The sequence below is a fragment of the Bombina bombina genome, chromosome 6 (assembly GCF_027579735.1).
Source record: "Bombina bombina isolate aBomBom1 chromosome 6, aBomBom1.pri, whole genome shotgun sequence".
NCBI classification, from domain to species: Eukaryota; Metazoa; Chordata; class Amphibia; order Anura; family Bombinatoridae; genus Bombina; species Bombina bombina.
The window spans coordinates 529,802,544-529,828,497 of NC_069504.1; the positions used below are offsets into that span (position 1 = coordinate 529,802,544).

Consider the following 25,954-nt stretch of genomic DNA (forward strand, 5'->3'; position numbering starts at 1 on the left):
AGGGGATTTTGCCGCGCAGATAACTTCTGCTGTATCGGCGGCTTTGTCTGCTTTCCCTACCCTGGGTAAGCGTAAGAGGAAATCTAAACATTTGTCTGCTAGTAAGGCCTCTGAACCCTCTAATTCTGCGCTGGTCAACCTTTCTCATTTGTCTGATTAGGAGCATACTTCAGTAGCTTCTGAAGGTGAAATCTCAGACTCTGACACTTTGGTAGAAAAATCTTCAGAATCTGAAGAGGTAGATTTTAGATTTAAACTGGAACACCTCTGGTTATTACTGAAGGAGGTTCTAGCTACTTTAGATGACTCTGAACTTTTGGTTGCTGTCAACCCCACATAGTCTTCTAAATTGGATAGAGTTTATGATTCTCCATCTTCTGAAGAGGTTTTTCCTGTTCCAAGGAAGATGTCTGAAATTATAGCTCAGGAATGGGATAAACCAGGGGTTCCTTTTTCTCCTTCCCCTGTTTTTTAAAAAAAATTTTCCTTACAAAAATGGAAAAGGTGATCCTAAGCAATTATATATGTATTTTTAGAATTGTAATTGTACACAAGGAGCTTGTTATCTATTATTGTTTGCAACCTTTTCTCAATAAATAAAATAATAAAAAAAAATGTTTCCTGTTGCTGACTCTCGCGACTCTTGGCGCACTGTGCCTAAAGTAAAAGGAGCTATTTCTACTTAAAAAAGATGTAAGGATTACAGTGGCAACCTGCAGCGAGTATTGCCACGGTTGCGGGAGCAGCATCTTTATTGGTGCAATACCCTGGCTGATCTTATTACAGAGGAAACTATGGTAGAGGAGATCCAAGATAGAATCCAAACACTCAAACTAGCCAATACCTTTATCTGTGATGCCAATATGCAGATAATTAGACTGGGAGCTATGATGTCTAACTTCACTGTACTAGCACGCAGGGCTCTGTGGTTAAAGTCCTGGTCGGCTGATGTTTCTTTTGGCTTTACCCTATAAGGGTAAGACTCTGTTTGGACCAGGTCTGGTGGAAATCATTTCAGAGATTACGGGTGGAAAGGGTTCTTTGTTGCCTCAAGACAAGAAGAATAGACCTAGGGGTCGTTAGACTTCTAATTTTCGTTCATTTTGCAACTCTAAGGCACAGAAGTCTTCCTCTTACAAACCAGACCAGTCCAGGTCCTCTTGAAAATCCAATCAGCCCTGGAATAAGGGAAAGCAGAACAAGAAGCCTTCCACTTACTCTAAATCAGCATGAAGGTTCCACCCCCGATTCAAGTTTGGATCAGGTGGGGGGCAGGCTTTCTCTATTTCGTCAAGCCTGGATACATGATGTCCCAGATCCATGGGCTGTGGACATAGTATCCCAGGGTTACAGAATGGGATTCAAGTCTTGCCCTCCAAAGGGCAGATTTCTCCTGTCACAACTATCCTCAAACCAGGTAAAGAAGGAGGCCTTCTTAAATTGCGTAAAGGGCCTATCCTCCCTGGGAGTTATTGTACCAGTCCCTCTAAGAGTACAAGGTCTAGGATTCTATTCAAATCTCTTTGTGTTCCCCAAAATGGAGGGAACTTTTCGTCCAATCCTAGATCTCAAGTGCCTCAACAAATTCCTCATGGTCCCGTCCTTCAAGATGGAAACTATTCGTTCTATTCTTCCTTTGGTACAGAAAGGTCAGTTTATGACGACTATAGACCTGAAGGACGTATACCTTCATTTTCACATTCACAGGGAACATCACCAGTTTTTGAGGTTTGCTTTTCTGGAACAACATTTCCAGTTTGTTGTGCTTCTATTTGGTCTGGCCACGGCTACCAGAATATTCACAAAGGTTCTGGGGGCACTATTGGCAGTGATCAGATCCCAGGGAATTGCTGTGGCACTTAATTTCTAGACGACATCTTGGTTCAGCCATCATCTTTTTGACTAGCTCAATCTCATACAGAGATGCGGTTGTCTTTTCTACGTTTCCACGGGTGGAAGGTGAATTTGGAAAAGAGTTCTCTAATTCCATCTACAACTGTGTGTTTCGTAGGGACAATAATAGATTCCATGTCTGAAGATTTTACTGACGGAGGTCAGAAAATCCAAACTTCTTGATTCCTGCCTTTCCCTCCAGTCTGCCTTTCGCCCATCTGTAGCTCAATGCATGGAGGTGATTGGTCTGATGGTAGCATCCATGGACATCATCCCTTTTTCTCGGTTCCATCTAAGACCACTGCAGCTTTGCATGCTCCGTCATTGGAAAGGAGACCATTCAGATTTGTCACAGAGGATAAATCTGGACCCCCTAACAAGAGACTCTCTCTCGTGGTGGATGTCTCAGGAACATCTGTCTCAGGGCACTTGCTTCCTGAGGCCTTTTTAGGAGATTGAGACTACGAATGCCAGCCTGTCAGGCTGGGGAGTTGTTTGGGGTTCTCTGAAGGCTCAGAGTCCTCTCTTCCCATAAACATCTTGGAGTTAAGAGCAATCTTCAATGCATTGACAGCGTGGCTTCAACTGTCTTTGGTCAGTTTTATCAGATTCCAGTCGGACAAAATCACCTCAGTGGCTTACATCAACCAACAGGGAGGAACTCGGAGTTCCTTAGCCATGAAGGAGGTGACTTGCATTCTGCAGTGGGCGGAAGCTCACAATTGCCTTCTATCTGCCATCCACATTCCAAGAGTGGACAACTGGGAGACAAACTTCCTGAGCAGACAGACTTTTCATCCCGGGGAGTGGACTCTTTATCAGGAAGAGTTCTCTCAGATAACCCTCAGTTGGGGAGTTCCAGAGTTGTATCTGATGGCGTCCCGCCAAAACGCCAAGGTTCCAAAGTACAGTTCAGGGTCAAGAGATCCTCAGGTGATTCTGATAGATGCTCTAGCGGTTCCTTGGACATTCTCTCTGGCATATCTGTTTCCTCCATTTGCTCTCCTTCCACGAGTCATTACTCGCATTAAACAGGAGAGAGCATCGGTGATCCTAATAGCTCCTGCATGGCCTCGCAGAATCTGGTTCGCGAATCTGGTACAAATATAATTTCTATCTCCTTGGAGGTTAACTCTGAGGAAGGACCTTCTAATTCAGGGTCCTTTCCTCCATCCAAACCTAGACTCTCTGAAGCTGACTGCGTGGAGATTAAACGCCTAGTTCTGTCTAGAAGTGGTTTTTCTGAAGCGGTCATTGAAACTATGCATCAGGCTCGCAAACCAGTTACTCGTAAGATTTACCACAATATATGGCGTAAATATCTTTATTGGTGTAAATCTAAAGGGTTCTCCTGGAGCCGGGTGAGGATTCCCCGGATTTTGTCTTTTCTTCAGGATGGCCTGGAGAAGGATTTATCAGTCAGTACTCTAAAGGTCAGATTTCTGCTCTATCTATCCTTTTGCACAAACGTCTGGCAGACTTACCAGATGTTCAAGCCTTTGTTCAGGCCCTGGTTAGAATCAGGCCTGTGTTTAAACCTGTTTCTGCCCCATGAAGCCTTAATCTAGTTTTTAACGTTTTGCAGTAGACTCCGTTTGAGTCGACGCATGTTGTTGATAAAGAATTGTTATCTTGGAAGGTTTTGTTTCTTCTTGCTATTTCTTCTGCTCGCAGAGTGTCTGAGCTTTCAGCTCTGCAGTGTGATTCACCGTAGCTTATTTTTCATGCTGATAAGACGGTCCTTCTCACCAAATTGGGTTTTCTCCCTAAGGTGGTGTTGAATCGCAACATTAATCAGGAAATTGTTGTTCCTTTTTTTTTGTCCTAATCCTTCTCATAAGGAACGTATTTTTGCATAACTTGGATGCTGTGCAAGCTCTAAAATTTTACTTACAAGCTACTAAAGATTTTCAGCAATCTTCTGCCCTGTTTTTTGTTTTCTCTGGAAAACGTAAGGGTCAGAAGGCCACTTCTACTACTCTGTCTCTTTGGTTGAGAAGTTTGATTTGTTTGGCTTATAAGATTGCTGGACAGCAGCCTCCTGAGAGAATTACTGCTCATTCCATTAGGGCTGTTTCCTCTTCTTGGGCTTTCAAGAATGAAGCTTCTGTGGAACAGATTTGCAAGGCAGCAACATGGTCCCCTCTGCATACTTTTTCCAAAATCTACAAATTTGATACTTTTGCCTCGGCTGAGGCTTCTTTAGGTCCTCCTGCCTTTTTCTCCCTCCCTGTTCATTCCGTGTCCTTTAGCTTGGGTATTGGTTCTCACTAGTAATTGGAATGACGTTGTGGACATTCCATGTCTTAGGAAAGAAAACAAAATGTATGCTTACCTGATAAATTTATTTACAGTTGCAAGAAAAAGTATGTGAACCCTTTGGAATGATATGGATTTTTGCACAAATTGATCATAAAATGTGATCTGATCATCATCTAAGTCACAACAATAGACAATCACAGTCTGCTTAAAATAATAACACACAAAGAATGAAATGTTGCCATGTTTTTATTGAACACACCATGTAAACATTCACAGTGCAGGTGGAAAAAGTATGTGAACCCTTGGATTTAATAACTGGTTGAACCTCCTTTGGCAGCAATAACTTCAACCAAACGTTTCCTGTAGTTGCAGATCAGACGTGCACAACGGTCAGGAGAAATTTTTGACCATTCCTCTTTACAGAACTGTTTCAGTTCAGCAATATTCTTGGGATGTCTGGTGTGAATCGCTTTCTTGAGGTCATGCCACAGCATCTCAATCGGGTTGAGGACAGGACTCTGACTGGGCCACTTCAGAAGGCGTATTTTCTTCTGTTTAAGCCATTCTGTTGTTGATTTAGTTCTATGCTTTGGGTTATTGTCCTGTTGCAACACCCATCTTCTGTTGAGCTTCAGCTGGTAGACAGATGGCCTTAAGTTCTCCTGCAAAATGTCTTGATAAACTTGGGAATTCATTTTTCCTTCGATAATAGCAATCCGTCCAGTCCCTGACGCAGCAAAGCAGCCCCAAACCATGATGCTCCCACCACCATACTTCACAGTTGGGATGAGGTTTTGATGTTGGTGTGCTGTGCCTCTTTTTCACCACACATAGTGTTGTGTGTTTCTTCCAAACAACTAAACTTTGGTTTCATCTGTCCACAGAATATTTTGCCAGTACTGTTGTGGAACATCCAGGTGCTCTTGTGCAAACTGTAAACGTGCAGCAATGTTTTGTTTGGACAGCAGTGGCTTCCTCTGTGGTATCCTCCCATGAAATCCATTCTTGTTTAGTGTTTTACCTATTGTAGATTCGCTAACAGGGATGTTAGCATTTGCCAATGACTTTTGTAAGTCTTTAGCTGACACTCTAGGATTCTTCTTCACCTCATTGAGCAGTCTGCACTGTGCTTTTGCAGTCATCTTTACAGGACGGCCACTTCTAGGGAGAGTAGCAGCAGTGCTGAACTTGCTCCATTTATAGACAATTTGTCTTACCGTGGACTGATGAACAGCAAGGCTTTTGGAGATACTTTTATAACCCTTTCCAGCTTTATGCAAGTCAACAATTCTTAATCATAGGTCTTCTGAGAGCTCTTTTGTGCGAGGCATTGATCACATCAGGCAATGCTTCTTGTGAAAAGCAAACCCAGAACTGGTGTGTGTTTTTTATAGGGCTGGGCAGCTGTAACCAACACCTCCAATCTCATCTCATTGATTGGACTCCAGTTGGCTGACATCTCACTCAATTAGCTCTTGGAGATGTCATTAGTCTAGGGGTTCACATACTTTTTCCACCTGCACTGTGAATGTTTACATGGTGTGTTCAATAAAAACATGGCAACATTTCATTCTTTGTGTGTTATTATTTTAAGCAGACTGTGATTGTCTATTGTTGTGACTTAGATGATGATCAGATCACATTTTATGACCAATTTGTGCAGAAATCCATATCATTCCAAAGGGTTCACATACTTTTTCTTGCAACTGTATTTCCGGACATGGAGAGTCCACGACCCCACCCTCTTTTTAATTATAATTCGGCAGTTTTTTTTGAGTAAACCTCAGGCACCTTTTTCACCCTTGTGTTTTCTTCTTTTTCCATTTTCCTTCGGCTAAATGACTGGGGATTATGGGTAAGGAAAGTTACACTTAATAGCTTTGCTGGGATGCTCTTTGCCTCCTCCTGATAGCCAGGAGTTGAATATCCCACTAGTAATTGGAATGACGTTGTGGACTCTATGTCCGGAAAGAAATAAATTTATCAGGTAAGCATAAATTTTGTTTTTTGTGTGTGTCAGCGTTCTTTTTAGCTGCTCTTTGTCAGCTTGTTCTCAGTTTTTCACTGTCTTCACACTTTTTTGTTTGGCTGTTTTTAGTTCTTCAGTTTTTTCTTTTTTTCTGACGTACTATTTATGCTCATTTTAAATTTTGTTTTGCGCTGCAACAACAGTGTTTGTTATTGTGTGTATCATCCTTTTTTTTACCTGCAATACTAGCCATTTTCATATTTAGTAAAGAAATTTTTACTTTTATTACGCAGAAAATGGGTTTTCCTCCACTTTTTCCTATACGCTTGGACTTTAATCATAAAGGCCCTATTACAGATTGCAAATTCATTTTTTTACTGTTTTAATTTGCACAGTAAAGTTGCTTGGTGTTCTTATATTTATTTATTGTGTCTGTCTGTGATTTTCATGACACGTACTGAAATTTGTCCCCACTAATTTACATTATCCAATAGAAGGTAAATCCATTGATTACAAATTTATTTTCTATTTCACAAGTTTGTTACCAGTTCAAGCAAACCTAAATGGATCCCAGTTGGCTTGCTTGACAGTCTTATGCTGCTATAGCCTCTAAGGATTTCCTCTAAGGAAATCAGACCTCTCTGTTTCCTTTATACAGGGGAGTGTTCAGATTTTGCTCCAGGATTTAAAGGTTTGTGCACTCTGCAATTCTGAACTTTTGGCAGCTTAGCCTTTTCCAAGAATGCACAAATGTTGTATGTCTGATAAGTCATTTTAAAGTTACTTTTATCAAGTTCTTCTACATCTTCAAAGATCAGAACACCTCAGGATGCTCTTATTGTTTTCAGACTCAGATACCTCAGATTGTTTTGATGTAGAGAATCAAGACACAGAGGTGCCTCTTTCATGTTTAAGCTTGAACATGTTCGCTCTTTGTTTAATAAGTTGTTATGTACTTTAGGTGTCCAAGAGCCTAAACAATCTGAGGAAAATTCTTCCAAACAACTGCCTTTGATTTTTCAACCTTCTTCTATGTTTCCAGAGGTTTTACCAAGTTTCTGAGGTTGTTCAAGAAAAAAAAATCAGAAAGTGGGCAAGCCAGGGTTTTTTCCTTTTTTTTTTTTAAATATTTTATTTATAACCAGCAGAGGATATAATGAAACCAGATTACAACTCTTGCGCCACGCAGGGCCAATTATCACATGTTAAACAAAAAAAAGGAAAACAGGCGCAATTTGAACAAAAGAAAAAACAAGAAAGCATCCAAATTAGGCTGCATACTCCACTGGGGTTTTTTTCCCTTTCCCTTAACCCTTTATTTTCTCTTCTTTCCCCCCCCCCCCCTTCTCCTTTCTGTTCCCTTTTTCACCACTAATAATAAAAAAAAAAAAAAAAAAAGGGGAGTGGGGATGGGTGAAGGTGGGTGGCTGAGAAAATGTGCAGAGAGTTCTACCATATCCCAAGCAATACTATCTCCGAATTCCTAAATGGATAGATCATATATTCTATTTCACTCTGTGGAAATATTTTAATAAACACTGACCATTTTTTTAAAAACCGTACAATATCATCTTCTGCCTCCATGTTTGTGTCTCTCTGCTCTAGCATATATTGTTTCTTTAGGCAGGTCTTAAGTTCAGTTATGCTGGGACTTGTCCGACCTTTCCATTTTTTGAAAATTAGATATCTAGCTGCTAAAATAATTATGTTAACTATTTTATTATGCATCCGAAGATCTTTCACTGGTTCCCATAAGAAAATTATGGAAGCTACGTCTAGCCTCAGGGGAGAAATTTTTAGTACTTGGTTAATCCAATATTCTAATTTGGACCAGAAATTTTTGATCTTGGGACATTCCCAAATCATATGAATAATATCTGCTGAAGGTAATAAACATCTTGGACATTCACAAAAATTAATGTTCCCGCACCTAATCCCCTTTTGCGGGGTAAAATAAGTTCTGTACAATAATTTAATGTGGGATTCTCTCCATGTAGCGGATAGAGTAACTTGAGATACTTTAGAAATAGAGACCTGAATTTTATTCGCATCTATAGGGTGTTGGGGTATCATAGAGTTCCATGTATCTGAGATATTTACTAAGTTACTCTCTCCTTTATTAGATACTAGTATTTGATAACATGGTGAAATTGACGTGAGCCCATTCCTTACTAACACCAGCCAGTTTTCTAATTTCCCCCAGGACCAGTTCCAGCCATAATCCTCTGTCAACTTATATACCAAATGCCGTATTTGTAAATATGCAAAAAATTCTTTGTTAGAAAGCCTAAATTCTCTTTTCAAACTATCAAATGTTTTAATATTATGTCTGTCCCGATCTATAATCTGCGAGATATTACACAGGCCTAGGGTGTGCCATCTCTGAAAAGGTGCTGATTGCAATCCCGCTTGGAATTTTGGATTTCCTTTAATTGGCATATAATCAGAGATATCCCCTTCAATAGATAATATCCTGCAGATTTTTCTCCAAGCCAGTAAAGGATACATTAATGTCTTAAATTTTTTAATTTCCTGAGGGATTGTCTTAGAGTTACAATGTATTAAGGCTAACGGGAGATATGGTGAACTTACATTTTTTTCAAGTTCATTGTTTGTTACATAATCTTTATTTAAAAGCAAGAGAGGCTAGATTATACATTTGTATGTCTGGTAGTGCAAGTCCTGCATATTTCCTAGGAAATGAAAGTTTTTTTAATGAAATTCTAGGTTTTTTGTTCTGCCATATAAAGGCTCTCAATGCACTATTAATTTTTTCAATATCCATTCTTTTAAGAATTATTGGAGTATTCTGCAAAATATACAATAACTTTGGAAGCAGGATCATTTTAAATGCAGCAATACGCCCTGAGATTGAAAGTGGGAGATTCTGCCACGATTTCATACTGGCTCTCATCTCTCTAAGTACTGGTGCTATATTAAGATCATAGCATTTGTCTAAGTCAGGAGTAATCATAATCCCTAAGTATCTAAATGATTCTGAAACTTTAAATGGTATTTCTGTCAGGGAGTCAGGTTTCTTTCTGAGCCATAGTAGCTCTGATTTTGAGGCATTTATCCTGTAGCCCGAGAAAGATCCAAATTGTTCTATGATTGAAATAAGTAGAGGTATGTTTCTTTGTGTATTAGAGATATATAGCAGGATATCATCCGCATAAAGCGCTATCTTAAGCTCTACTCTAGCTATTCTAATTCCTTCCAATTGCGCTCTTATCTTTATTGCCAAAGGTTCAATTGAGATATTGAAGAGAAGAGGAGAGAGGGGGCAGCCCTGACGCGTTCCTCTCTCCATCGGTATCTCTAAAGATAGTATGTTGTTAACAATCAACCTCGTAAATGAATTTTTATATAAGTTCTTTATAAATTTAAGAAAGTTCCCTTTAAATCCGAACTTAAAAAGAGAGAAAAACAAATGATCATGATGGATAGAATCAAAAGCTTTTTCAGCATCAATAGAGACAATTGCTAGATCTATAAGGTCCCCCTCTCTTCTCTGCCCCACCATCTCAGTGGAATTAAAATAATCTATTGTAACTAATACTTCCCTGATTTTTGCTGTTAAATTACGTTTCTGTAAGAATCCTGCTTGATCTTTGTGAATTATTTCCGGGAGTACCAGTTGTAATCTTTTGGCTATAATAGAGGTCAAAATCTTATAGTCAGAATTTAATAGCGCTATAGGCCTATAGGACTCTTTTTTAGTCGGATCTTTCCCGGGTTTAAGAATCAAGGTTGTAAAAGATGTGCAAAATTGAGAAGAGACTGCATTTCCTTCAACAAACATATGGTTAAAAAGTTTACTTAACGGTAGAGCAATCATAGGCGAAAGAATTTTATAAAACTCATTAGGTAATGCGTCCGGTCCGGGTGCCTTATTTAATGAAAGATCCTGAATAGTCTTTAAAATTTCATCTTCCGAGATTGGAGAATTTACTATCAACATTTTTTCACTAGTCAGTATAGGGTGAGTAATTTTACTCCAGAAGTCATCTGCTTTGGCCCTGTCTGAGTCCTTTGAGGAATAAATTTCTGTAAAATAATCAGAGAAAATTTTAGAGATATCGTTCATATCCACATAGGTTTTCTCTTTATGGAGAAGCTTATCTATTAGTGGGGATCTTTTATCTTTTTTCATCAGGTTAGTCAGTAACTTTCCAGCTTTATTTCCATAGCGATATAATCTTGCCTGAAGTTTAAGCTCCTTCTGAGTTTCTCTGTAGGTTAAAAATGTATCTCTTTCATTTTTTGCTCTAACATACTTGCCCCAATTCTCTGAGGAATTATTGAGCAAATATCGATTATATGAGTTAATTACAGATTTTATCACTTCTGTTTCTCTAGATTTTAATGTTTTAATTCTTTTAGCGCTGTAAGAAATCATTTCTCCCCTGAGAACTGCCTTTGCCGTTTCCCAGAAAATATCTGGGCGGTTAGCGTATGTTTTATTAAATTCAGCATATTCTTCATATTTACATTTTATCCAGTTTTTAAATTTTAAATCATTCATTAGCCATACTGGAAAGAAGAAACGAGAAGATCTAGACCGGAGTTCATTATATTGAATTTCTATTGTGATCGGGCTGTGATCTGATAAGCATATAGGTAATATTTTAGCAATGACTTTCATTTTACATAGTCTTTCATCAATGAGAAATAAATCTATTCTAGATAGAGTTTTGTGAGCTCGTGACAAGCAAGTGAAGTCTCTTACATCTGGGTTCTGCTGTCTCCATATATCCCTGACTAATAAATTGTGGGAGATTCTTTTAAACATTTTGGTTTCTAAATTGTCTCGCCTATTCTTCCCTAACATAGGCTTTTGTCTAAGTCTGTCTAAGGGGTGATAAGGAGCCATATTATAATCTCCCCCTAGAATTAGATAACCTACCGATTCAGAGATTATTTTTGCCTGCAGGGTGTCCCAGAACCCTGGATCAAATACGTTGGGAGCATATATATTGCAAAGCGTATACAAGATTCCCTCTATTCTTAATTTTAAAATTATATATCTTCCTTCTGGATCTGTGACACTCTGCAAAATTTCAAAGTTAATTTTTTCCCCTAATAAGATTGCCACACCTCTTTTCCTTTTTGTAGCTGTGGAGGCAAACACTTCCTTTACCCAGGAATATTTCAACTTTAATACTTCCTCTAAATTTAAGTGAGTTTCTTGTAACATAGCTATGTCGGTGCCAATTTTTTGTAAATGAGCTAAAATTGATTTCCGCTTGATGGGAGAGGTGAGCCCTCCAATATTCCAGGAGGTTATTTTACATTTATCAGCTCTGCCCATTTCCCAGCCACCCTATAAACAACAAGCAAAACATAAGCCGGGGGGGGGGGGAAAGAGAGGGGAGAGAAGAAGAAAAAAAAAAAAAAAAAACAAAAAAAAAACAACACTATCCATGTTTTAAAGTAGATCTGCTGTTCCCCAGCGTAGCAAGGAAGAGAAAAAAAAGAAAAAAGGATTTCTAAAATTTTATACCCTCCTGCTGCGGGATTTCCCTCGGGGGTCCCACATTGCCCCACGGTGGAGCTTGGGCCTTGTATCCTAAGTCTTACTGTTCCTCTAAATAAAAAAAATTCAACAGATATACTGAGCAAATCATCTATTGTCATGTTTCCCCAATTCTTCTACAAATTTTTCTGCTTTTTTTGCAGATTCAAAGAAATGAACTTCATCCCTAATTCTAATCTTTAATTTCGCTGGGTAGATTATAGTGGCATTATAGCCTGCTTTAATGAGTTTCGTACAAATGGGGGATAGCTCTTTTCTTTTCCCCGCTGTTTCAGCGGAGAAATCCTGGAATAGTAGTATATTATTTGATCCTAAAGCAATAGGTTGATTCTTCCGGTAATACTGAAATATTATCATCTTATCTTGGAAGTTTAATAGTTTGGCTATGATTGGTCTAGTTCTAGTCTTCCCTCTTACCTCATCAAACTGTTGTCCTAGTCTATGAGCCCTCTCGACTATTATTGGGGGGTAAGAAGGAGGTATTCCTAGTAATTGTACTAAGGTTTCAGAGATAAATTTTGCTGAGTCTTCGTATTGTTTCCCCTCTGGGACCCCTATTATTCTCAAATTATTCCTCCTGGAACGGTTTTCCAGGTCCTCTACTTTAGATTGTATTTTTGATAACATTATATCTGCAGCTTCTAATTTGGAGCTATGAATTGCACTAATATCCTCCAAATCTGATATCCTTTGCTCCGCTTCTTGGAGTCTATTTGAAAATTGGCGGATTTCATTCGTAAGGGATGAAATATCCTGTTTGATCTCGAGTTTGAGAGAGTCAAATCTTGGGACAAGGGCCTCAGTAATGCTGGCTACCAGAGATTGAGTATCGAGGCCTTCCTTGTTATAGGAAGGATTGGGAGAAAGTGAATGAATGTCCACCTGTGTTTCTATCATGTTTTTATTTTTCTTATCTCTGTTCCTGGCCGCCATAGCAGGTGAAGGGGTCTTGATGTGCGTGTGTAAAAATTTGTCCATATAGTGGTGATGTGGAAAAATAAAAAATAAAATAAAAAAAAAAACAAAAAAAAGTGAGAAAAAAAAAAAAAAGGAACAGGAGGGGGATAAAATCCCCCACGTGTGAGTGAGGGGTAGTGAGTTCGAGTGTAGTATGAGTGAAGAGGAGAAAAAAAAAAAGGGGGGGGAAAGAGAGTAAGTGAGGATTTGCTTGTGAGCTGTGGGGGTAGTCAGTGAGGATGTGCAAGAGGAAAAAAAGTGTGATTTATGGTGCTTTAAATTATGGCGGCGTATTACTTAGTGACCTTGGATAGAAAATTAAATAATTTTTCCCCCAAAATAGAATTTATCTCTTTTTTTTTTTATTTCCCTTCCCCTCTCCCTTCCCCCTCTTCTCTCCTCCCTCCCTCTTTGAATGTGGATAGAAGAGAGTATACCTAGTAAATTATTAGTTAAATTCTATTTACCAATGTTTGATTTAGTTTATTAGTATAATAAACCTGATAAAGCTTAGTGAGATGGCTAGTGAATAACAATTAAGGTAATCTTTAATATTACATTTCTGTCTCTCTGAATTGAGTATGTATAACATAAAAAGTTGCAGAGTGTGTGTGACTTTACTCTTCAATATAACTTAGATCTAATCTGTTCAAGGCTTTATATATCCAACAAAACAGAGAATTGTTAATTCAGCACTCTAGCAATAGCCTTCCTGTTTATAATCAGTTAGTATATCTTTTACAGAGAAATTTAGAATTATTTCATTTGTCTCTTTGAGAATACAATGATTTTTATTTAACCCCTTGGGTACTACTTCCTTTACTATCAGTACTTCTTTTCCTATAAGTTTCAGCAACCAGATTTACTCATAGATGAAGGTAAACTTATAATACTAAAGATAGAGTTAACCAAGCATTTATAGCACATATATTATCCCTGTTAGAGAGAAAAAAAAAAAAAAGAAAAAAACAAGTTATAGCTTTGCCCATTTGCAATTCTTAGCTAGTTATTCAGCGTCCGGGTATCTTATTCCTTCACACTTCTTTTCTCCTTCCAGTTGCAGCAACCAAGAGAGAAAAAAAACAAAAAAAAACAAATAAACCATTAGGCTGCCTTTATGTACCTAGGTTGTCAAAGAGGTTAAACCGGAGAGAGTCCAGCTAAGCGTGCTTATGTTGGGACTCAGTATAACAATATTTCATCCTCAGTCAGAACAACAAGAAAAACCCTGGTCAGAGTCACCTTCTAGTACATCTGTTACTGACTAAGTACATTACCGGCTCTTGAAGTGTCCAGTGTCGGGCGTATACTGTTAAGTTTCTCTGCACGTCTGCCCCCCTCACGCAGCACCAGTGGGAGGGGGTTCCAGCAGCAGAGACAGCGTCCAATACTTCCCTAAATAGGCTCCGTGCACTCAGGTGAAACAGCCCTCCGATTCTTGCCGCTCCTGCCCCTCACGCAACACCGGTGGCAGGGGGAATCAGGTAGCGAGAACAGAGCCACTTGCCGCTTAGGGTTTCTTTTACAGCTGCCTTGTAAACACAAGTGGAAAAGGGGACATCGCTGTAGATGTTGTAGCAGCCAGCAGCCCCACACGGGTCCAGCCCCTCGCGCAGCACCAGTGGGAGGGGGTTACCCGGACAGGGCAGCGCAAGCACGGACCGCGACAGTAAGCACCTCTCGCTCTCTCAGGATGTCTCCGAGTGCCGGAGCCGGCAGCTACGCCAGGGTCCACCTCTCCCGTCTCAGCTCGTCAAACCTGGTAAGTCTACCGTCCAGTGTAACCGGTCAAGGCACGGGAAAGTTCAGTTGAGAAAGATCTTTTTGGCGATGTAAGCTTTCTTCAAATCTCCTGCTCCTTAACTAGTAAGACGGAGCTTATCTGCTGTTCTTAGTGTAATAGCAGGGGGACCTTTTGCAGTTGAGGTGATGTTTGCTGCTTAATACACCTGTGCGATATAGGTGTGTATTGTATGTATCAGGCTCGGCATACAGGTTCTGCTTTATTGTCCCTTAATACTTTTTCCAAGGCAATCAGAGTTAGAATATCAACAAACTAGTAATAATTTATTCTTTCAAGCGCCCACCACCTTTAAACAAGTGCTTTGTTGTGGCACTTATGGAAGTTCCAGCAGCGGTAGAAGTATGCTTTTCAAGCCTCCCTTGGTCCGGGGGTTTAGGCGCGAGTAGCTCGCCAACAGCTTGAAGGCAGGTAACACAGAGCAGGTGAGACACGTGACCATACACCTGAACTCCTCCTCCGGAACTCCCCTCACGGAAATGTAGGGTTTTTTCCTTTTATTCCGTCCATTTTAAAGGATGTTTACTGGCTTCTAATGTAGAACTTTGGAAAAAAAATGCCAAAGGTGGATGGTGTTTTCTCAAAAAGGTCCATTAGAGAACTCCAGTGGTTCATTGAAATGTTAACCTTTATTGAGTCCTGGTAAAAACAATCCTTTGAATACAAACAGATAAGACACTTCATCAGGGTTTTTTTTTTAATTTTAGCCAACTGAATTACTATTCCCTTAGAGGATAGTACATCTTTCTGCGACTCTTTCTTACAGGTAATTGAAATCCTTTCATTTTAAGGCCTTTCAGCAAGCAAGTTTTTCTGTTTAACTCAGCTAGTAGCAATTACGTCTGTTCTTTAGCATGATATTTTGTCAAAGCAAATCTCAGAAGACTGGGGATGAAGATTTTTGCCTACATTTATTTGTGATGCCATTGTCACTAATAATATAACTTTAGCATTGCTAACCAGAAGTGCTTTTTGGTTTAAGTCATTGTCAGCAGACAAAGATCTATTTACTTTTTCCCCTTGGGACTAGAAGTCTAAAGAAATATTGAACAAATAGTAATTTTATGTTCCTTTTGTTAATTTAGGAAACAAAAATCTTTCTCCTCCTTACAAAAACCTGAATCTTCCAAATCTTCTTGGATGTTTATTTCCAGTTTGAATCAGTCCAAGCAATCCAAGAGCTCTCTTCCTCTTCCAAATCAGCAGGATATACAACACAAATTCAGCTTGTTTTTGCGAGTCGGTTTATAAAAGCTTATCTTTTAGTTTTATATAAAGTTATATTTTGTTTTTTATGTTTCTTACTACAGGAAAATGCTAAGTATCTTCACATCAAGGTTTTGTTCAGGCATAGTTAGGATAAATCTGATGTTTAAACCAACTCCTTTTTGGAATATTATTATTATTTTTTTTGGTGTTTTTTTTTTTCAAGTTTTATAGTTTTCGCCTTCCGAAACTTTAAAGGCTTGGGACATTTAGCTTATATCTTGGTAGCTTTTGTTACTTTTAACAAGTTCTTTTGCCAGAAGGGTTTATTTATATATAGTATTGTGCGAAAGTATTAGGCTACCATGAGATTTGTTGTTTTAGCAAAGTTTTAATAACCATCCATATTTATTCTTTGGTCTCTTTATTAAGATAATAGAAAATATAGGAAATATGTACACAAAATATAAAAAACACAATTTTCTGAACAAAATGAGGCAAAAGTCAGTATTTAGTGTGAACTCCTCTGGCACTAAGCACATCTTGAACTCTTCTGAGGAGTTTTCTGAAGTAATCTTTTGGTATATTATACCAGGCTTCTTTCAGCACTTCCTAGAGTTCTTCCTTAGATTTATGTTGTCTTTTATGTCTCTTTCTGTCAAAGTGATCCAATACTTCTATAATATTCAGGTCTGGACTCTGTGGAGGTCCATGACTATCAGTGTTTTATCAGCTGTTTTTCTCTCCAAATATGATTTCACTGCATTAGCAGTGTGCTTGGGATCGTTATCATGCTGAAAAATAAAACCATATCCAATAAGGTACTTTCCAGAAGGAATTGCATGATTAATTAAAACCTATGTCAATTCTGACAATATCGCAAACACCACTGGCAAAAATGCAACCCCAGACCAGGACAGACCCTCCACCATGTTTCACTGAAGGCCACAAGCATTCATTCTTCCAAATCTTCTTACAAATTGTCTATGATTGGACCCAAAATTTTCAAACTTGGATTTGTCGCTCCGCTTTTCCACTGATCTTCTTTCCAATCTTTGTGAGATTTTGCATATCTTAGCCTTTTACCCTGTTCCCCTTCCAAAAAAGTGGTTTCTTGGCTGCTACCCTTCCACAAAGACCATTCCTTATCAAGCTTTATCAGACTGTAGAATGGTCATCTTGTCATTCCCATGAAGCTTGAAGCTGCCAGATGCTGAGCCAGGTCCTTGTTGTACTTCTTTCGGTCTCTGAAAGAAGAAACACTGCAAAACTTCTCATCAGATTTTGAAAGTTTTCTTGGCCTTCCAGTTCTTTTTTGTCCTTGACCTCTTCTTTCTTTATAACAGCTTGAATACCACATCTTGAGAATCCAGTTTGTTTGCTGATTTCCCTTTGATAAGGGCCTTGTTGATGCAAAAGTATGATCTTATTGTTGATGCAAAAGTATGATCTTATGTCTGTCAAATACTGTGATCTTTGGTATTTTGAATGGAATAAAGTGATTAAAAGTTGGTCTTATTAGCAAGCTTCCAATGAATTAAACTCATACCAAATGTGTATGTAATGCTCAAGCATGTCTTGCACAAACCTGGTGTAATAGGCCTTTTTCATAGCAGTCATTTTGAAATAAAATAGTAGGACAAATACAGGTGTTAGCAATTACATTATTTAGGGTTCCATTCCATTTAGGTTTACGAGAGCCAGGTTCCTGCTATTGCTCAAGTGTTTTTCCTGGTTTTTTTATTACTACATAAAATAAAATCCTGTATTTTCTGGTTGTATTCTAATAAAGAGACTGAGGAATAATTATTTATGGTCAATATACCATTGCTAAAACATCAAATCTAATGGTGGCCTAAGACTTTTTCACAGTACTGTGTGTGTGTGTATGTATATATACAGTATATATATATATATATATATATATATATATATATATATATATATATATATATATATATATATATATATATATATATATATATATATATATATATATTAAAGAAGCAAAGCTTTACAGGCAATACAAATATCAAATAATATAACAATAACACTAAATATGTAAATATAAATATACAGAAAATACTTTGTAAACTGATGCTAACGCAAAATTACTACTAGAATTATATAGTTCTGATAGAATTGTGAAAACATTGACATTACCTGAGGTATAACGCCTGAAAGCACAACCCAGTTAAAACATAAATCAACCTATTTTTTTTTTTAGATTTATTGAATAGAGCAATACCCATAGTATTCAAAAATGTAAAGAAAATATATCCCCAGCTAAAAAAAATCTATTTAACTGGACTATTAGCTATCTTTTGAATTATAGACTGAGACAAAGTATATAAAGTAAGAAAACTCTTACTGTATGTCCTAGAGCTATAGGCCACTTTTGAAATTTGCTATAGATCACTTTTGAAATTAAATATGAATAAAAACTAACGCCTAGATTTAGAGTTCTGCGTTAGAGTTAAAAAGCAGCGTTAAAGGGTCCAAACGCTGCTATATAACGCCCGCTGGTATTTAGAGTCAGGCAGGAAAGGGTCTACCGCTCACTTTCTTTCCGCGACTCAAGGCTACAGCAAATCCCCTTACGTCAATTGTGTATCCTATATTTTCTATGGGATTTGCCTAACGCTGGTATTACGAGTCTTGGAAGAAGTGAGCGGTACAGCCTCTACCGCCAAGACTCCAACCGCAAAAAAAAGTCAGTAGTTAAGAGTTTTATGGGTTAACGCCAGAACATAAAGCTCTTAACTACTGTGCTATAAAGTACACTAACACCCATAAACTACCTATGAACCCCTAAACCGAGGCACCCCCACATTGCAAAACCTATAATAAAATGTTTTAACCCTTAATCTTCCGACATCGCCGCCACCTACATTATCCCTATGACATCGCCGCCACCTACATTATCCCTATGAACCCCTAATCTGCTGCCCCTAACATCGCCGACACCTATATTATAGTTATTACCCCCTAATCTGCCCCCCCAACGTCGCAGCCACCTACCTACACTTATTAACCCCTAATCTGCCGACCGGACATCGCCGCCACTATAATAAATGTATTAACCCCTAAACCGCCGCACTCCCGCCTCGCAAACACTATAATAAATTTTATTAACCCCTAATCTGCCCTCCCTAACATCGCCGCCACCTACCTACAATTATTAACCCCTAAACTCCCGCCCCCAACGTCGCTGCTACTATAATAAAGTTATTAACCCCTAAACCTAAGTCTAACCCTAACACCCCCCTAACTTAAATATAATTTAAATTAAACAAACTAAATTTACTATCATTAAATAAATTATTCCTATTTAAAACTAAATACTTACCTATAAAATAAATCCTAATATAGCTGCGATATAACTAATAGTTACATTGTAGCTATTTTAGGATTTATATTTATTTTACAGGCAACTTTGTATTTATTTTAACTAGGTAGAATAGCTATTAAATAGTTATTAACTATTTAATACCTACCTAGTTAAAATAATTACAAAATTACCTGTAAAATAAATCCTAACCTAAGTTAAAAAAATACACCTAACACTACACTATCAATAAATTAATTAAATAAATTACCTACAATTATCTAAACTAAAATACAATTAAATAAACTAAACTATAATACAAAAAAACACTAAATTACAGAAAATAAAAAAAATTACAAGAAGTTTAAACTAATTACACCTAATCTAAGCCCCCTAATAAAATAAAAAAGCCCCCCAAAATAATAAAATGCCCTACCCTATCCTATATTACAAAGTAATCAGCTCTTTTACCATCCCTTAAAAGGGCTTTTTGAGGGGCATTGCCCCAAAGTAATCAGCTCTTTTTCCTGTAAATAAAAATACAATACCCCCACAACATTACAACCCACCACCCACATACCCCTACTCTAAAACCCACCCAAACCCCCCTTAAAAAACCTAACACTAACCCCCTGAAGATCTCCCTACCTTGAGTCGTCTTCACCCAGCCATGCCGAATTCTTCATCCAAGCGGGGCAGAAGAGGTCCTCCATCCGGTTGAAGTCTTCATCCAAGCAGGGCAGAAGAAGTCTTCCATCCGATTGAAGTCTTCATCCAAGCGTAATCTTCTATCTTCATCCATCCGGAGCGGAGCGGCAACATCCTGAAGACCTCCGACACGGAACATCCATCCTGGCCGACGACTTCCCGACGAATGACGGTTCCTTTAAATGACGTCATCCAAGATGGCGTCCCTTGAATTCCGATTGGCTGATAGGATTCTGTTCTGATCAGCTAATAGAATGCAAGGTTAATCCGATTGGCTGATTGGATCAGCCAATCAGATTGAACTTCAATCTGATTGGCTGATTGAATCCGCCAATCAGATTTTTCCTATCTTAATTCCAATTGGCTGATAGAATCCTATCAGCCAATCGGAATTTGAGGGACGTCATCTTGTATGACGTCATTTAAAGGAACCGTCGTTCGTCAGGAAGTCGTCGGCCAGGATGGATGTTCCGCGTCGGAGGTCTTCAGGATGCTGCTGCTCCTCTCCGGATGGATGACGATAGAAGATTCCGCTTGGATGAAGACTTCAATCGGATGGAAGACCTCTTCTGCCCCTCTTGGATGAAGTCTTAAAACGGATGGAGGACCTCTTCTGCCCCGCTTGGATGAAGAATTCTGCTTGGCTGGGTGAAGACGACTCAAGGTAGGGAGATCTTCAGGGGGTTAGTGTTAGGTTTTTTTAAGGGCGGTTTGGATGGGTTTTAGAGTAGGGGTATGTGGGTGGTGGGTTGTAATGTTAGGGGGGTATTGTATTTTTATTTACAGGTAAAAGAGCTGATTACTTTGGGGCAATGCCCCGCAAAAAGCCCTTTTAAGGGCTGGTAAAAGAGCTGATTACTTTGTAATTTAGGATAGGGTAGGGCATTTTATTATTTTGGGGGGCTTTTTTATTTTATTAGGGGGCTTAGATTAGGTGTAATTAGTTTAAACTTCTTGTAATTTTTTTTTTATTTTCTGTTATTTAGTGGGGAGGTTTTTGTATTATAGTTTAGTTTATTTAATCGTATTTTAGTTTAGATAATTGTAGGTAATTTATTTAATTAATTTATTGACAGTGTAGTGTTAGGTGTATTTGTAACTTAGGTTAGGATTTATTTTACAGGTAATTTTGCAATTATTTTAATTAGGTAGCTATTAAATAGTTAATAACTATTTAATAGCTATTGTACCTAGTTAAAATAAATACAAAGTTGCCTGTAAAATAAATATAAATCCTAAAATAGCTACAATGTAACTATTAGTTATATTGTAGCTATATTAGGGTTTATTTTATAGGTAAGTATTTAGTTTTAAATAGGAATAATTTATTTAATGATGGCAAATTTAGTTTGTTTAATTTAAATTATATTTAAAGGGACATAATACTCATATGCTAAATCACTTGAAACTGATACAGTATAACTGTAAAAAGCTGACAGGAAAATATCACCTGAGCATCTCTATGTAAAAAAGGAAGATATTTTACCTCACAATCTCCTCAGCTCAGTAGAGTTAGTTCTGTGTAAAAAGTTATACTCAGCTGCTCCCAGCTGCAGGTAAAAAAATTAAAAAAATGAAGAAATGAACAGCAGCCAATCAGCATCAGCAGTGCTGAGGTCATGAACTCTTACTGTGATCTCATGAGATTTGACTTAACTCTCATGAGATTTCATAGTAAGCTTCCTTTACCTGATTGGTGAAATAATATGAGAGTTCACGATGCTCATCCCTTCAGTTGTCCCGGGACAGACATACTAATATGCTGCTTAGAAATCCTTTACAATGGGAGGTGGCTACTGAGGATTTTTTGAGGTAAAATATCTTTCTTTTTTACATAGAGATGTTCAGGTGATATTTTCTAGTCAGCTTTTTACAGCTAAGCTGTATCACTTTCAAGTGTTTAAACATTTGGGTATTATGGCCCTTTAAGTTAGGGGGGGTATTAGGGTTAGGGTTAGACTTAGGTTTAGGGGTTAATAACTTTATTATAGTAGCGGCGATGTTGGGGGCAGGAGTTTAGGGGTTAATAATTGTAGGTAGGTGGCAGCGATGTTAGGGAGGGCAGATTAGGGGTTATTAAAATATATTATAGTGTTAGCGAGGCGGGAGTGCGGCGGTTTAGGGGTTAATACATTTATTATAGTGGCGGCAATGTCCGGTCGGCAGATTAGGGGTTAATAAGTGTAGGTAGGTGGCGGCTACGTTGGGGGGGGGCAGATTAGGGGGTAATAAATATAATATAGGTGTCGGCGATGTTACGGACAGCAGATTAGTGGTTCATAGGTATAATGTAGGTTGCGGCGGTGTCCGGAGCGGCAGATTAGCGGTTAATAATATAATGTTGGTGTCCGCGATAGCGGGGGCGGCAGAATAGGGGTTAATAAGTGTAAGGTTAGGGGTGTTTAGACTCGGGGTTCATGTTAGGGTGTTAGGTGTAGACTTAGAAAGTGTTTCCCCATAGGAAACAATGGGGCTGCGTTAGGAGCTGAACGCTGCTTTTTTTGCAGGTGTTAGGTTTTTTTTCAGCCAGCTCAGCCCCATAGTTTCCTATGGGGATATCGTGCACGAGCACGTTTTTCCAGCTTACCGCTACCGTAAGCAACGCTGGTATTGAGAGTAGAAGTGGAGCTAAATTATGCTCAACGCTCACTTTTCTGAGGCTAACGCAGCCATTCAGACAACTCGTAATACCAGCGTTGTCTTAAGGGTGCGCTGGAAAAAAAAGGCTTGTTAGCACCGCAGGTCTTTACCAACAAAACTCTAAATCTAGCCGTAAATATTTAGATAAACATTAAGTAACTGGCAACTATATTAATGACGAGTATAATAGTGAAAAATGTGCCTGAAATAAAGACAGACACAGTTTTTGTTTATCCAGTTGTAATTACTCAGTGCAACTTATAACATCCAAGTAAAAGATATAACACCAACATGTTCGGCAAAAATTAAGACAATTCAAAAACAGAATCACTGAGTTGGAAAAAGGATCACCCCCTCCTTAAATTACTTGTAAACTCAATCAGGTGTAACTAATCACCTTCTCAACGGCACACACAAAGCCATTTGAACTTGAGCTGTGGGCATATTGATTAGCTCAGCATGAAAAGAGCTTTCCTGGAACATCTCAGTCCCTGGTAGTGCAACTGGAGCAAACAATCAACTATGGGTGGCAAGGCACTGTCAAAAGATCTCCAAGATAATGTGGACAGGCACATGTCAGGAGATGGATACAAGAAAATATCAAAGGCATAGAAGCACACGTAAGCAACACTGGTATTGAGAGTAGAAGTGGAGCAAAATTATGCTCAACGTTCACTTTTCTCAGGCTAACGCAGCCATTCAGACAACTCTTAATACCAGCGTTGTCTTAAGGGTGCGCTGGAAAAAAAAGGCTTGTTAGCACCGCAGGTCTTTACCGACAAAACTCTAAATCTAGCCGTAAATATTTAGATAAACATTAAGTAACTGGCAACTTTATTAATGACGAGTATAATAGTGAAAAATGTGCCTGAAATAAAGACAGACACAGTTTTTGTTTATCCAGTTGTAATTAGTGCAACTTATAACATCCAAGTAAAAGATATAACACCAACATGTTAGGCAAAAATTAAGACAATGCATGGCTTAGTCAGAACCCAGACTTAAACCCCATTGAATATCTGTGGCATGACTTGAAGACTGCAGTCCACAAACGGTCACCATCAAATGTAACAGAACTGGAGCAATTCTGCAAAGAAGAGTGGGCAAATATTGCACAGTCTAGATGTGCATAGTTAGTAGAGACATATCCTAGCAGACTAAAGATTGTAATTAAAGCAAAAGGTGATTAAAAAAAATACTGACATAAGGGGGTGATCCTGTTTCCAACTCAGTGATCCTGTTTTTGTTGGTGCTATATCTTTCACTTTGATGTTATAAGTTGCACTGAGTAATTACAACTGGATAAACAAAAACTATGTCTGTCTTTATTTCAGGCAGCAAAGCAACAAAATGTGATTATTTTCAAGGGAGGTGATGAGTCCATTATTGACTGCATATAGCAAGCCAAAATCTGTTATTGGGCTCAATATAAGATAACATTTCACTTTAAATTAGTGCATTTCATTAGCATATCAATGACAAATCAGGCTTCCTCCAAGCATTGCATTGCCCCACAAGCTGGACGCCAAAGGGGTACACAACGATTAGAGGAAGCCGGGTTCATCATCGAATAAAGCAGCAGATGTGGGCGGAGTTTTTAAGATTATTATATGATACTGGGCTTTAATTTGTTAAAGTTTACAATCACTTTAATCTTTTTTTCTTATGAGATTGAGCACTTTTAAGTTGGATATTAATTGTTATTATATTTTTTATTTATCTCAGCACAAATAATGTTGTTTCTTTGTGTATGTTTCCTCACTTTGATGTCATTATATATATATATATATATATATATATATATATATATATATATATATACACACACACATACATACACACATACATACAAGTAGGTATGTCTAATATTTTTTTTCTTTTATAGTGTTGAAGTCATTCGCCTGGGACACAGCTACTTTATAAACTGGGACCGCAAAATGTATTACTCCAAAAAAGGAACCGCTGCTGAGGCTCGTACTACTACTTTGAATGAAGAATTAGGACAAATAGAATATATATTCTCTGACAAAACTGGAACTCTAACTCAAAACATAATGATATTCAACAAGTGTTCAATCAATGGACGAGTTTATGGTAGGCCAACTGAATAATTCTGCCGAATGGTATTACTTATATGTTGCTGCGATGTCACTCCCTCCTGTCATAATGTATGAAAATTGCTGATTTGCATCCTAGATGAGTTATCCCACCTAACGCTTGCCATGGTCTTATAGTCACTTCAGCATGGATGGCAACTTTGAATTGAATACACAAAACACTCTACTTCTTATTTCCAACTTTTTAAATTGTAGTATGATTTTTTTTTTAATGAAACTGATTCTGAGCAGACTTCAAAAATTGTAACAATTGAATAACAAATAAACACGCACACACACACATATTCAGTCAGATAAATATTTATTAATTAGAAAAAAAAAATGAATGTAATAGTTTGTTTTATATCAGGCAAACCAGCCAATGAGAGTTCAACATTGGTGATGTAACTGTAACAAATGCTGCCAATTTAAGAATGGGACACGTTAGGCACTTACAAAAAAAATCCCCCCCCCTCCCCTTCGAAAGTTACAGACATCAATCAACAAATAAATTGCACAGACATATATCTACACCCCGTGCACCATCTTGTCCTAACCTCTCTGGTTGCTGACAGTTATTGTAATCACAATATGTTCAGAAGGCTACCACTGGCTATGATGGACTTACCGCATGTCACAGCTCAGGATCCCTTACGTAGCTCAGTACGGCTATATAAAATGATTGCTAAGTAATGGACACAGAAGTTAAAAGCAGGGCAGCTGAAGTCTCTCTCTTTCACACAGATTAGCATAAAGTTTTCTTAATACTGAGCAAACTATGAAGAAGAAAATAAACTATATCTGTTCATATCTTAAAAATGAAAAAAAAAAAGCTTGCTTCTACAGAAATGTCCTAGCATAAAAGAAGAGTTATAACTATGACAAATTTGAAACTTATGTATAGAAAGAAGTGTCTAAAACTCTCAATTTAATTTTAATGAAAAATAGAACTTAAAGGGATACTAAACCCACCTTTTTTCTTTCATGATTCGGATAGAGCATGCAATTTTAAGCAACTTTTTAATTTATTTTTCTTAGTTCTCTTGGTATCTTTATTTGAAAAAGCAGGAATGAAAGCTTTGGAGCCGGCCCATTTTTGATTCAACACCCTGGATAGCGCTTGCTGATTGTTGGCTACATTTAGCCATCCAATCAGCAAGTGAAACCCAGGTGTTGAACCTAAAATGGGCCAGCTCCAAAGCTTTCATTCCTGCTTTCTCAAATAAAGATACCAAGAGAACTAAGAAAAATTGATAGTAGGAGTAAATTAAAAAGTTGCTTAAAATTGCATGCTCTATCCGAATCATGAAAGAAAAAATGTGGGTTTAGTATCCCTTTAAGTACTATTTTCATTAAAATTAAATTGGGAGTTTTAGACAGTTCTTTCTATAAATGAGTTTCAAATTTGTCATAGTTATAACTCTTCTATTGTGCTAGGACATTTCTGTAGAAGCAAGCTTTTTATCTTTTTAAGTTGCTTTTTAAGCTTTTTAAGTTGCTTAAAATTACATGTTCTGTCCAAATCATAAAATAAAAAAATCAGGTTTAGTATCCCTTT

General features: G+C 37.9%; 1 protein-coding gene across 1 annotated transcript in view; it reads left to right on the plus strand.

Annotated features, from left to right (window-relative positions):
* ATP8B4 (ATPase phospholipid transporting 8B4 (putative)) overlaps window positions 1-25,954 on the plus strand; it is a 932,005-nt gene that overhangs the window by 698,544 nt on the left and 207,507 nt on the right. The window contains 1 exon segment of the mRNA XM_053717452.1: window positions 24,186-24,394. Coding sequence (XP_053573427.1) covers window positions 24,186-24,394 — 209 coding nt within the window.